The sequence below is a fragment of the Cyprinus carpio genome, chromosome B10, assembly GCF_018340385.1.
Source record: "Cyprinus carpio isolate SPL01 chromosome B10, ASM1834038v1, whole genome shotgun sequence".
NCBI lineage: Eukaryota > Metazoa > Chordata > Actinopteri > Cypriniformes > Cyprinidae > Cyprinus > Cyprinus carpio.
The window spans coordinates 20334038-20348894 of record NC_056606.1 but is presented as its reverse complement, the minus strand read 5'-3'; the positions used below and the strand labels follow the sequence as shown (position 1 = coordinate 20348894).

The 14857-nt window shown below is 37.9% G+C and overlaps 1 protein-coding gene across 1 annotated transcript in view; it reads right to left on the bottom strand.

The window, feature by feature from the left end:
- LOC109090010 (seizure 6-like protein) overlaps positions 1-14560 on the bottom strand; it is a 43377-nt gene extending 28817 nt beyond the window's left edge. The window contains exon 1 of the mRNA XM_042733123.1: positions 14238-14560. Coding sequence (XP_042589057.1) covers positions 14238-14319 — 82 coding nt within the window. The 5' untranslated portion in view covers positions 14320-14560. The remainder of the gene's footprint in view (positions 1-14237) is intronic.
- Between the last annotated feature and the right edge of the window lie 297 nt (positions 14561-14857).

Below are 14857 nucleotides of genomic sequence, written 5' to 3'. Positions count from 1 at the left end.
TTACATTGCTTTAGAAGTTGTTAGTGACAATTTACGTGACGTAATTTAACATAATATTGAATGGGTTATGAAAAGAAATTGTAAAAATACAGCCCAATGTTAATATTAACAAATCTGCTATATTGACTTTTTGAAGGCATTTACCCATATTTTGAATTATGCTTTGCATTGAGTTGTGTTTAAGGGCTGAAGGTCATTTTCTGCCATGACATTTATAGTTTTTCAACAGATATTTTCTCACAGTGTAGTTATTGTTTCAGCATATTAAATTAGGACAGGAGAAAGTCTTTTAAATATGAATAAAATTCAAGAACATCAGAACAGTAAACCATCTCATCGTCTCCATGGTGCCTTTATAGGGATCTCATCCATTCTTGGATGTTTTGGGGGCTGGAATCTATTGGATTCCCTCCAGGATGGCGAGGCAGATGGCATCTTCTGCCCACTCGTCATTCGAGCGTCTCTGAGCAGCAGCACAGGTGTGCGTCGTCTGTCCTGCTCCTCTCTCTCCTCTCATCCTCTGCCTTTAATCTCAGCGCTCCTCCCTCAACATTCTGACCTTTGCTTTGGTTTTATTTGTGTTATTTTGAAACGCTGTGTTCCTCACAGCTGAGGTGAAATGAACGGTGTTTCTACGATACGACAAGAGTGTGATTAACCACTTCTCTGGAGAACAAAGGGTGACAATACATCAAAGGGCCGTATCCTCTCCATTCTCCCTTTGCTGCCTTCATTTAACTTACAGAGTGTACACAGGGATCAAAAAGATCAAGAAGAACGACAGAACAATTTATCTCAGGGCATCGGACCACAAAAACATACCGATTCCTCACAAACTTAAAGGTGCCATGTGTAAAAATTGAGGTAAAAATATCCAAAAAATGACCTACACGCATCAAAAGAATGAGAAGAAATAAGGGCGATGATGTCATTAAAAAAATGTCAAGTTATAGTGCTGCAGTGATATCAACCTTAATTAGCATTAGCATTACTAGCCACGGCCCGATAGGTGTCGTAATACCAGTTTCGGCCATGGGAGGCGGTATGCGGGCAACATAACCACCAGCCAACCTGCAATACACGAATAACTCGCACGGCTTGTGGGCGTACTTCAACCTAATGTCAATCGTGTGGAAAGTACAGCCCACTACTTCATTTCAGTTCAGGGAAGAGAGCGGAAGGATGGCTGAAGCCCTTGGCAAGAGACACCTACCACCACCACCCGCTACAGGGAAACAACCGCGCTCCGAATCACAAATCAAGTCCGATAAGAAAAGGAGCCGAACCAGAGTAAACATCGGCACTGCTTTCCATCGCTGGAGACAACTGATGGACGTGAAAGAAATGAGGTTCGACTCCGAACTTGCAACATTTCTTTTGGATTGGTAAGTAAGATGCTGTTTAGTATTTCGCTAGAAGTTTGTTTTATATGTTTGCGTATTTTTTTCGGGAAGTTATAACATAGAAATGTATCGAAGGCTGTTCGATAAACGTGCTAATGTTAGCGATGGCTAACCGTAGCTGCGTTTGATAATTAGCTAGCTATAACTTACCCACAGATCCGATCCGGTTTTCATCTGTTATCTACCAAAGCCCGTCTCTACCAAGCTGATGCTAAAATGTAACATTACCTAAGAAGCTTGAAATGTCTTCGATGATAATGAACCCGAGAGAGAGAGAGAGAGAGAGAGAGAGAGAGAGAGCGCCCCGGCCGTGCGCGCACTCACTCACTATATTCAGAGCGGTCAAGTTTTTGCTAATGAAAATCAAACTTGATATATGCTGCTAAATTAGCATCAGGCGTATTTGGTTCTAAAGGTCGGTGTTATGTTTTCTAAAAAAAAAAAAAAAAAAAAAAATCACCTAATGCTGTAAACATACAGAGAGTCCCATCAGCCCTATTGACCTCTTAACGTTGATAAAAAAAAACACTGATTGATCGATATTATGTATGAGGAATACATTTTGGTCATTTGTAGCCTACTGTATCTTTCAACAGGGTTCGTGTTTTTTTTACTATAGTAGAGATGATCGGTTCACGTGCGCTAGGGATCTGCCGTGTAACATTTACAAGTGCCAAAACGGTATTTTTTGAATTGCGTCATAAAATTGACAGAATCTGATATTTTTTTATATCATAACTAACCTGCTCTGTCTAGTCTGTTGGTCTCCGTGTCCTCTTTGTTTCGTGGGTTTTCTGTGCGTGAGAAAATTGATGTGTGGCGTGAAAGCGTGTGAAAAGAGTCAATTGCGTGTGTCTCACGGTGAATGCTTGAGAGTTGGCAGCTCTGGTTATGTTGGTTGGCGCTAGCTTGGTCAACATCAGCTGTCTGATGTTGACCAATGATGTTGACAGAATGCTGTCTGTCAAATTAATTTAATTCAAGTAATGTGTATATACAACTCAAAATGTAATATGAACAAAACGAATATGAACATATTCACTGGTAAAGGTGAAGGGGAGTAGCTTGAAGATGTCATGTTTCAAAATCACTTGACATCACCCAACGTTCCTCTGGAGGCAAAACGTCCTCTTAGGCTTCGGCTATGGCTCTAGGGTTGTTGTGAAGGTAGGGGCGGAGCATAGAGACTATGCCGTTTCTCGTTTGTTACTCTAGAGTAGACCAATTCACTTTATTGAGGCATACTGCCCCCATCTGGTATGGAATGTGGAGTATGACTTGATTTTTTTGCCAGACATGACACATGGCACCTTTAAGTCAATGTTCAGGATAGCAGATTATCATACTACCATTTTTTTTTTTTTTACAGTAAACTACCACTCAAATATCTGGGGTCAGTAAGATTTTAAGACATAGGCCTACTTTTAATCAGCAAGGACTCATTAAGTTGATCAAAATTGACATTAAAAATGTTACAAATATATACCGAATTAATGCTGCTCTATTCATTAAATCCTGAAATATGTATCACAGTTTCCACAAAAAATATAAAGCAGCACTAGGGTTTTCAACACTGATAATAATAAGAAATGTTTCTTGAGCTCAACTAAGCATATTAGAATGATTTCTGAAGGATCATGTGACACTGAAGAAAGACTGGAGTAACGATGCTAAAAATTCAGCTTTGCATCACAGGAATAAATTGCATTTTCATTTAGAAAATAGAATTTTTTTGTTGTTGTTGTTGTTAGTTATTTTGGATCAAATAAATGCAGTCACATGACCTCATTATTTTGCTTGTTTCACTCAGCATATGACATCCAGTTATCATTTAAGAAATATTTACAATATTTTTCCCCCTTTAATTCAGTTTAAAGAGTTTACAATTTTATAAAAATGAAAAAAAAAAAATTAAATTGGAAAATGAAGTTGAGTGCATTGCATTATGGGATTAAGTATTTCACGTTGTGTGCTCTAGTTGACTCAGGCAAATGTAGTACTGTATGTCATCCAGATGTTCCAGCATACAGAAATTCACATAACGTACAGTATAATAGCATGCATACTACTTAATTTCATAAATGTAATTACTAATTAGTATGCAACTTCAAAACCAACGCACAGATAATGGCCTTTGAGATTCTTCCCCATCCAACCTGAATATCTTTGGTTCACATTTGGCGTATTAACTGCATACTTTTCTTTGTAAAGCTACTTTGGACCAATTTCAATAGAAAAAGTGCTCTACTTATAAAACAGAATTGAACTGAACTGAATTCCACTCTTGTTTTCCCAAAGACTTCCTGTGTTGATATTCCTATCACCATGACAACCTATCTTAAAAGCCCTCTCCATTTACAATTAATGCGGTTCTCCTTTAAAACATTTATTTGCTGATTTATTTATGCTTTATGCTACCCAGAGGAATCCCGCCGTACGTCTAAAAATCAAAGTGCTTGTCATCTACACACAGATCCTGTGACAGTGAGGAGGTTTCATAAGTGTGACAAAGTTTGATGGATGCAAGATGGAAAAAAGCCCCCCCCCCTTCTCCATGCCTTGACTCCTCCATCTTGTGCTCTATGCATGAACGGGAGGCAGTCTGGAGTGTGAGTGGTGTTTCAATGACTGTTGCCCACAGAGAGGCACTAAAGTGTGCAGCCCTGCCAAGAACCCTCCAACCGATCGCTCATTCACACGCTCAAAAGGCCTGGATCCGACTGCAGCCGAGACTGAACAGGCAGAAAACACCCGGCCACCCATTTTAACACAGCCCTCGGGACGCCTTAACATCACACACTAACAATAAAGCACCATGGTACTGCCATGCTTTTTTTTTTATCATGGTAATACCATGGTATTCTTTTAAGTACTATGGAGTATCATGTATACCATGGTACATGAATGCAACAATCACTAAAAAACAGATGCACTAAAGACTATTGCAATATTAACAATTTTTCTGAACAAAGCACCTTGGCAATACAGTGATAGAATCAGATGGTAAAGCTTTACTTTGATGTAAACCATGGTACCGCAGTATTTACATGGTACTCCAAGGTATCAGATAAATAATTTTTTTTTCTGATAAAACCACATTATTCTAAGAAGTACCTTTAAAAAAACAGTAAATACTCTTATTGTGGTACATTCATGGTATTTCCACCTCTAACCGTCACTATACCACTTCTGTAAGGAAAAATACCATGTTTTTGATACCATGGTACCACTGTAACACCATGATTCTTATATGCACCATGGCATTACTACATCTTTTTGGTTATGGCCTTAGAAAAAGTACAGTGACTGTATCAGATGGTAATACTATAGAAACATTTACCATAACTTCCAAAACTGAACGTGTACATTTCCAAAATACCATGATAATAATATCTTACATGTCTAAATTGTACTTTGTTTAATGTGGTACCAGTGCTATCATATTCATGAAAGTACCTTGTTGTAGTACCATTTAAATACCATGGTATTTTTACCTGATACCATCACCATATTCATGGTACCATCAAATTTTAATGAAAATGGTAAAAGCATGGTTTTATGGATATTTACCATGGTAATACCATTTTTGATATGGTAACATGGTTAATACCATTTTTTAATGAATATTTACCATAGTGATACAATGTTTTTAATTTGTTAACACGGTAATACCATGATTTTTCTGGTTATAACTTACAAAAAGTACTGTGGTGCTACTATTGCACATCTGTGGTACTTTGAAGCACTTACCACAACTTCCAAGAATACCATGGTACGTTTCAAAAACACCAAGGCAGTATACTGTGGTACTTTTTTGCAAGTGTGGTACCAGATAATAATATTTTTGGATATGAAAGTATAATGAAATAGTTATGTACTTTGCAAAAACTACTGTGGCATAACAGTAATAGTATCAGATGGTAGTACTATGGTACTTTTGGTACAAATGTACATGGTAGTTACAATAATACCCTGGTAATACATGTGTAAATTATTACGGCATATTAATAAGTAGTAAGTTCCCTGGTATATATCAAAAGTACCATGGTACATCCACAGTAGGTTTTAAGGGCATTAAAGCTCTTCAGCCACATTTGAAGACATTAATTCCCATCTACAAAAGCAGCAGGCGCGAGACCTTATCGCATTCAGAAATGATTCAGGTCTAAACGTCTGAAATTACATTAATTCTGAGGCTCTTTCTAAAGCTGTCTTCATGCCCCGAAAAAGTCATTTCCATAATAGCTGTAAAATGAAGTTTCAGCACTGAATCGACTCTCTCCACCTGCTGGGACTGTCCGTCTGCATTAGCGGCTGACAGCGCTCGCAAGCAAAGAATGAACAAACCCGACAGCTGAAGGTGTGTAAAACATCGAGCTAAAACGTTAAGGCAAACACTAGCTCTCAAATGTCACCGTGGAGACGGGGGAGCTGACGGCGATGCTTTGACTGCATTTCTCACCTCATCTCGATGTGCTAAACGCGCCCGGGCTCAGGTGAAGGCAGTCACTTGCGTGCAGATCTCAAATCAGAGAAACAGGTTGGGACGTTTCAAAACATGCGACCTGTCAGCCACCGCTTTGAAGCAAAGGGAAGCTGAAATATTAAGCATGTAAAATGCTCTGTGGAAATTGAGGTGTCATGCGCCTGACAGATGGTGCATGCTTTGCACCAACCGTTCCATCTGGCTGAAGTGACACCGTCATATTCAGAGGCTCAGATTCATCATGGAGCATCTTCAAAGTTCAGCGCTGACGTTCTGAATCGCTCATTCACATGCATCATTAGAGCTGTAGCTGCGTTAGGAGCGATTATGAGGGGCTGTGTTCTATTCCTCAACAATATCCTGCTTTTTAATCTCTTTAAAAGGTGTCTGTTGGCAACAGTAAACATTTAGATGCTTGAGGAGCCTTATTCTCCAGTCTTGACGGTCTTGCATAATTCCATTACAGTTTATAGCAGATTGCATTAAAAGGAGGGAACAATCAAAACCAGGCTTAAACTCACATTTCCCATTTGAGCACCTTGGCTAAATCTGAGGGAGCAAATGTCCTTAAAGGAACAGTTATCCCGAAAATGAAAATTTGCTGAGAATGTGCTCACCCTCAGGCCATACAAGATGTAAAGGAGATGTGTGGAAATGTATCTTTGCATCACTTGCTCACCAATGGATCCTCTGCAGTGAATGGGTGCCGTCCAAACAGCTGATAAAAACATCACAATAATCCGCAAGTGATCCACACCAATCTGTATGTTTTAAAGAATAAATACATAATTAAGAAATGTTTAACTTCAAACAGATCCAAATCAGTTCTAAACAGATATGTGGGTGGATTTTGCTGTGAGAGGACAACAGGGGATGGACTTTTTCATTGGACAAAGCATTATTATGGATTTTGCCAAAAAAAAAAAAAAAACTGATTTAAAATAAAACACCTTCATGGTGAATTTGCTTCTTACAAGCACACAGCTTTTTCACAGCTTCACAAGACATTGATGGACTGGATTACTTGTGAATTATAGTGATGTTTTTATCAGCTGTTTGGAATCTCATTCTGACGGCACCCATTCACTGCAGAGCATCCATTGGTGAGCAAGTGATGAAATGCTACATTTCTCCAAATCTTTTCCAATAGAGAAAAAAACTCATCCACATCTTGGATGGCCTAAGGGTAAGTACATTTTCAGAAAAATTTTATTTTTGAGAGAACTACTTAAAACTCAACAAACATGAAATGGTGGCTGTAACCCAATGTGATTAATGCTCTGAGTCAAACAATTTTGGCACGACATGCACTGAATCCTTTAAAATAAGACTAGGATAATTTATTATGAAAGTCAAGTTGATTTTGATTTCATGTTAACTTTAATCAGTCATGCACACACACACTTCTGCATGTCAGAGTAAACATTTTAGAGCATTTAATGACTCCTGAAATGAATCCAGTCAGTGCAACTAAACACAAAACACGCACTAATATATTCTCTTTTCAGGGCACTGGTAAAAATGAGCTGATCCTTTGGGCCGTTCATTAGTTTTGTCGGATTCACTCGACCAATGTGATCAGTCAGGGCTGATTAACACTGCCTGATAATTTCATTAACACTCTGAGGCAACAGATGCTCGGCTGTGAAACTCTTGTGTCAGGATGTTTACGCTAAACTGTTTCCTCACGTTTTCATCAAGAAATGTTAAAGAGGGCCTTAATTTGTCTTTTCGTTTGACAGCCTCTTGATGCCTACCTGATAAGCGAGTGGGCAAAAGCTCAGAGCTGGTAACCAATAGTTTGATGGGTTGATCCCAGCAAGAAGAAAAGCATCCATATTTTGCCCTTCAGCAAAACACAGATTGCTAAAGGGGGACTGAACCTGAAACTACACCTAGAGCAGTGTTTGCCAGCGCAAATTTTTTTTCATCTGTAGGTTGTTGGTTAAACACTAACATAAATGACAAATGTAACACTGTTTCTGGCAGCTACCACATAATATCTGAGCTGAGGTTGAGGGAGGAATTGTAACTAGTTATGAATTATGAATTGTATGACTGAATTTTTTAAAAAATCATTTAATAATCAGACATTTAAAGAATGTAGGGTTTAATTCATATTTTAATTAAAAGGATTTTAGTAAAAATCATTTCTTAAAAATTGTAATATCACACACTATTCCAAAACTATTCCATATATATATACTCTTAAAAATAAAGGTGCTTAAAAAGGTTCTTCACAGCGATGCCATAGAAGAACCATTTTTGGTTCCAAAAAGAACCATTCAGTCAAAAATCTTTTTCTTACTTTTTCATAATCGGCAGAACCTTCTTTCACCACAAAGAACATTTGTGAAACAGAAAGGTTCTTCAGATGTTAAAGGTTCTTTATGGAACCATTGAGACGATGTTCACCAGGCTCACCATTTATTTGAAATAGTTAACTTTTGTAATAATATAAAATGTCTTTACTGTCACTTAGTTAGCTGGTAATGCATAGAGCATCTCCTAAAACCACCACTTATAATCTTTAGGTTGTACACTTCTCATCTTGTATTTTTTTGTGCTGTAGTACATGAGTGTTCAAAGGAAACCCAAGAAAGTCTCACCAATTCCCAGTGACTAGAGAATCTGTGTGAACGATGAGGAGGTGCTGAGCTGCTGAGTCGGGCTCCAGGTGCTGAAGAGAAGCTGTCAGTCGCCCTCCTGTCAGCAAACCTCCAGGGCATCAGATGCAAACCTCTCATTCGGAGGAAACTACAGCGGAAAGCACTTTCCAAGATCCACTGTACGTGCACAGGCCGCCAGCCCACGGTATAGAGCTATGGGATAGCAGATACTACGCAAGCTGCCCTACTGTCAGAGCTTATAAAATGGAAGTGATCTTGCATACATCCGTATTCTGATGTAGACAGAAATCTTAAGAGCTTATTGCTATTTTTAACACACCACATGCTTAATTGAAATAATACCATAATGCCAGCCAACAAATTACGCTAGAGATATTACCTAATGCTTATATTTACGGAACATGCCAACGTTCAATGGATCTACATGAGCGTTTGTTTTCATATCCGATTAGGGAAGTATGATATTAGCAAAACAAACAACTGGTGATGGATTCAGAACCAGACAGAAGCCCATCATATCCTGAATCAACAAACCCACACAGGTACAATCAAATGAGTCATTCTATGAAACTATGCCTTTTTCATTTTTTTCCTCTTTTAAAATCTATTTATTTTGAAATACTTTGTTAAAACTGAACAATGATTTAAGTAAAAATAATTTTAATTAAAGTAGAATTTTATAATTGTATAATGTAATTGATTACTTTATTGCAAATTTATTGTAGTTATATTAAACATTGATTAAATTAATTACAATTATTTTAGAATAAATGACAAAGGTAAGAGCTATCATACAATACTTGGGGCTGGCTATATATGAAATAATTTTTTTTTTTTAGAAAAAGTGATTTAAAACATTCCTTAAAATCATATTAAATAAATAATTTTAATGAAATGTATATAAATATAATTTTAGAAATGTATAATGTATAATGTATTTTTATTTAATATATTTATATTACACAAATAAATTAAATTATAATGTAACATTTTAAACACTGAATCAGACAAATAAAGTATTAATAAACTGTACTGTGCCATCTATTTAATTTTTTTTTCCATCTGCACTGCTGGTAGATATGCCACAGGCTGATACTTATACAAATATACACACTTCTCTAAAAACATGTGCACTATAAAAAAAAAAAAAAAATCATGGTAATGAGGCTTGCTAAACAAAAACATAACAAGAAGCAATAACAGAAAATGTCTATAACTATCCATACACTCATAAAAATAAAGGTTCTTTATTGGCATTTATTACACACTCTGTTTTTCCACATATATTTTTTTAGAATATTATTAAAAAAAAACGTTCTTTTAAGAACTGTTCACTGAAAGGTTCTTTGGGGAACCTAAAGGGTTCTTATGACATCGCTGTGAAATCCCCTTTTTGGAACCTTCATTTTTAAAAGTGTAATAAGAGTCCTTATTTACATGTTAATGAGTCAAAAGACACTTTTTACGTTTTGTTGAATGACCCAATGTTCAGGTCTCCATAACTCCACAGCAAAGGACACATATTTAAGCCTGTAGTCCTCTGAGAGCACATCTCACTTGTTTTAGTTCCTATCAGACATTTTCTGCAGGATATTCTTGCCCTTTCTATTCCGATTTGGCTTTGTGTCTCAGAAACTAGGGAGAACTGCGGAGAAAGATCGGAAATGATGTGATGGGAAGAGAAGGACAAATTCCAGATGAGTGAGTTTCAGAAGGTGCAGAACAGACAGTCTGTCACCTAGAGAGCTCTGGCCCTGTGAAAATAACACTGACAGCACCGCCAGAATAGTCGATCTGATTTTTGGGAGAGCTACTGTGAATTTGCATAAAACTTTGCAGGCGATAGAAATCACACTCATTTACTCATTCCTAACCCGTATGACTTTCTTTCCTCTGTGGAAGCAGAGCGTGAGTCCTATGACTACTTTTATGGCGCTTTTGAAGCATGAAAGCCCTATTCACTGTAATTGCATGGAAGAGAGCGACCAGCACAATACTTCTATGAATGAAGGAACACCAAACACAATTGATGAAGAGCAAATAGTGACATGAGAGAATTATTTCTTTAAAATATAACAATTTAGATTCATTTGAGTCACCAGTAAAAAACAATTTCATGTGTTTCGTAGCATGGAAGAGCTCTATCACCAGCGGTAAATAAAGACAGCTAGTGTAACTAAGATCTCATTCCTTTTAACGAAACAGAGTGTGCCAAAACAAAGACAACTCAATTATTATGGGACGTGATCCAAAGTGAACACGAGGGACATGATAACTTTTGTAATCTAACACTTCTAGTTATGGAAAGTGCTGGGTTCAGTACCAATTCAGATCTATATTAAGTAATTAATCACTATTACAGATGTTGTCCATTTCCAGAAAATTTCAACTCATTATTTGTAAACACAGACAATGCACTGTAATTATGTTTAAAGTAATGCTATTATGCTGTTTAATTCAATTCACATTTTCCACTATGTATGCCAACTCGGAAGCTAATGTGGAAATCTAGATTTTGAATAACTGTACAGTTGCAAAACAAATGCTTTTTGCCATTAAATTGCCATTTTGTTTCTTTACACATCATATTCTGTGCAGACAACAGAATAATGCATGGTTAAAGCTGTCAATCTAAACTAAATGGAACACAACATTAAAATGGAAGTCTATGGAGCAAGGAAAAACATTAAAAAATACCCACAAGACTTATAGTCTATGTATTAGAACCACAAGACATTAAATGTATTAACATGAGACTAGTCACTTACAAATCTTGCCTGCAGTTATCCAACATTCAACTCTCTTAATGGCCATGTAGACTAAAACTGGAAAACCTAGCAAATTCAGCATGGTAATTAAAGGAATGTAAGCTACATGTGAAAACATACGGATTGTAGCAAACCACACTCACATTATGCGCAAAGATGCGCTCACGGTGACAGGAAGTGATGCTTGCTAGTAGTAGACCTTCCTTTACAAGTAAAATAAATAAAAAATATAACAAAATATGATGCTCGTGTTTCTCAAGTAACACTATCCACACTATATATGAAGTTTCAGAGGAAGGTTTTTTCGGATTTATTGAGTTCATTTGCGTCGCCAATCTTATCATTAAAGCGTTAGTTCACCCAAAAATTGAAATTCTGTCATTAATGACTCACCCTCATGTCGTTCCAAACCCGTAAGACCTCCGTTCATTTTCGGAACACAGTTTAAGATATTTTAGATTTAGTCCGAGAGCTTTCTGTCCCTCCATTGAAAATGTATGTACGGTATACTGTCCACGTCCAGAAAGGTAATAAAAACATCATCAAAGTAGTCCATGTGACATCAAAGGGTCAGTTCGAATTTGTTGAATAATCGAAAATACATTTTGGTCCAAAAATAACAAAAATTATGACTTTATTCAGCATTTTCTTCTCTTCCGGGTCTGTTGTGAGCACGTTAACCACACTGCAGTGACGCCGCTGACGTATGACGCTGCTTACGTGTTATCTTTGTTATTGGGCGCACCAGAAAACACGTCAGCAGCGTCATACGTCAGCAGCATCATGAACGCACTCACAACAGACCCAGAAGAGAAGAAAATGCTGAATAAAGTCATAATTTTTGTTATTTTTGGACCAAAATGTATTTTCGATGCTTCAACAAATTCTAACTGACCCTTTGATGTCACATTGACTACTCTGATGATGTTTTTATTAGCTTTCTGGACGTGGACAGTATACCATACATACATTTTCAATGGAGGGTCAGAAAGCTCTCGGACTAAATCTAAAATATCTTAAACTGTGTTCCGAAGATGAACGGAGGTCTTACGGGTTTGGAACGACATGAGGGTGAGTCATTAATGACATAATTTCAATTTTTGGGTGAACTAACCCTTAACATGGCGTTAATACTAGTGGTAAAACTTGAAACGTACCTGCGCATGTGGGTGTGTCTGCTTCGCTGTGATTGGCTGATCATGCTGTCAACGGAATAAAGCCCGCCTACAACGTTCATAACAGGTGAGACTTAGGTCTCTGCAGAGCAAAAGTGGCCGTTTATGACCTTGTGGGTGTTTTCAAACTGCTGGGTGTTTCTTTAAATCATGCAATCAAAATGATCCCCTTTACCTAACCCCACCCCTAAACCTACCATCACTATGACGTCAGTCAATCAGGTATCATGGTCTAAAAACACCCTGATCTGGTAACTCCCATTACTTTCCTGCAGAGACCTATACTTGTAACAGGTGCGCGAAAAACCTGAATGCGTCAAACCGATGAATATAGAGACAAATAATTACGAGACAGACACAGATATCACCACTTAGCCTACAGTTAAATCTGAATCAAAATGAATTTAAAATCACTCGAATTGCACCTCCGTGTCTGCGACCATAACGCACGTTTGACCAAGAATAGTCGATGATACAATAACTGAGACTAATATAGCCAAATAAAACATACAAACAGCAGTTTGTACTATTAACGACATTATAAAATATCCGTTATTGTATTGTTGTAGTGATTCGCCTATGTTTGAAGCAATGTTTAACTCGCATAGCCTACGTGAGTTTTTAATATAGCCTAGGTTGTTCTATAGAAAAAAAAAACATATAGGCTATATTGTTTACACTTGCTTACAGTGTAGAAAACGCTGTTCCTTTAACCTGGAAACGTCAAATGGAGCTGGAATATGAATTTACATTGGACAGAAATAATCCAAAGGCAGACAGGTGTCTTTTCCTTCAAATTGAAGAAGATCAGCGCACAACACTGACGGAAAATACAACACATTTTTTTTTTTACTAGAGGACAGAATCGTGTAAAGGAGCCACATGCACTCGCGCATGTCCCGATTAAAGATGAGTTGCCCACGCGCGTGCAACTGAGCTAAATTTACACAGCAAGTGATTAAAGAGCTGCTCGGGGAAGAAAAACATGGGTGGATGAACCAACACAGTCATTTGACTTCTTGTTCACGCACCTGCATGAATAATGCAACAGCATTGCATTTATTACACCAGGTCAGGGAGGGTGAGTGCTCCTGTTTTGGGGAGGTGACACTTACTGAAATCAAACTGCTCCTGTTTCTGATGCGAGCGCACGATTTGCAAAATAAAGCATTTATTTTTATCGCAATCTTGCGCAAAGAAACTCATAATAGCGTAAAGGAAGCACGCTTATGAATGGACAAGCACACATACACACGCATTAGCTGACAACAAACCAGTGCATTTTCATGTCATTCCATGCACTTTCATTACAGTTAAAGCATAAGTCCAAAGGGTCCTTCTTGACTGTGATGTCTATGCATTACATCTATACATGTGATATATTAGAAAATCTCATTCAGTTGGAATCCCGCAGCGTTTTTCTTTGTTCACGCGCGTTATTATGCAGCAGATCCACACATAAGCATGTTTCTTCATTATTTCTGCCCCACTTTTGTCTTGAAAACAATTCTGGCGGCGCATGCACGAGCCAAACTGATCAAAACAGGCATGCTTGTCTCATATGATCTTGTCCGCAAACCTCACATGTCGCATCAGGGCGACTAAACTCAAATACTTGTGTTGCAACGAGTCTTTATCAAACAGGCTGTGCGTAATTATGATAAAAGTGAGGTGCGTGTTATTAAAGTTTCCAGGGCTCTTTCTGTTAAACAGCAGCGGCAGTACATCAAAGACACAAGGGCATCTGAATGAATCAGTGCAGTAATGAACATTACCTTGGGTTGTGATCTCTCCCCATAGGATTCCCATCCAAACCACCAAGCCGACCAGCAGTGCATCACTTTGAACTCCCAGCATGTTAAGACACAGTCCAAAGGGGGTCCAGCCCAGAATAATCACAGATGCAGCGTTGAAGTCCACAGCAGAGCTGCTTAGTGTCAGAGACGTGGAGTTGAACTCAGAGGCGGCGTGTGTGCATGAGCTCCTGTGTGTTCACAGCTCTGTGATGTCGGTTTGGTCTCTGTCTCCAGCTCTCTTCATCTCTTCTCTGCTGAACTCCGCAGTGTGTCTTCTACTTCACTCACCCCTCCTCTCTCTCTCTCTCTCTCTCTCTCTCTCTCTCTCTCTCTCTCTCTCTCTGGTTTGTGTGTGTAAAAGTTGCTGATGCTGTGGGGAGACTATGCTTCTACAATTTAGAATCTGAATCCAGGGAAATAGTGAATGCTTATTTGTTACTGATAGATAGATAGATAGATAGATAAATAGATAGATAGATAGATAGATAGATAGATAGATAGATAGATAGATAGATAGATAGATAGATAAATAGATAGATAGATAGATAGATAGATAGAGCATAGTTTGATCTGAAATAAACACAAGCACACCAATCAGA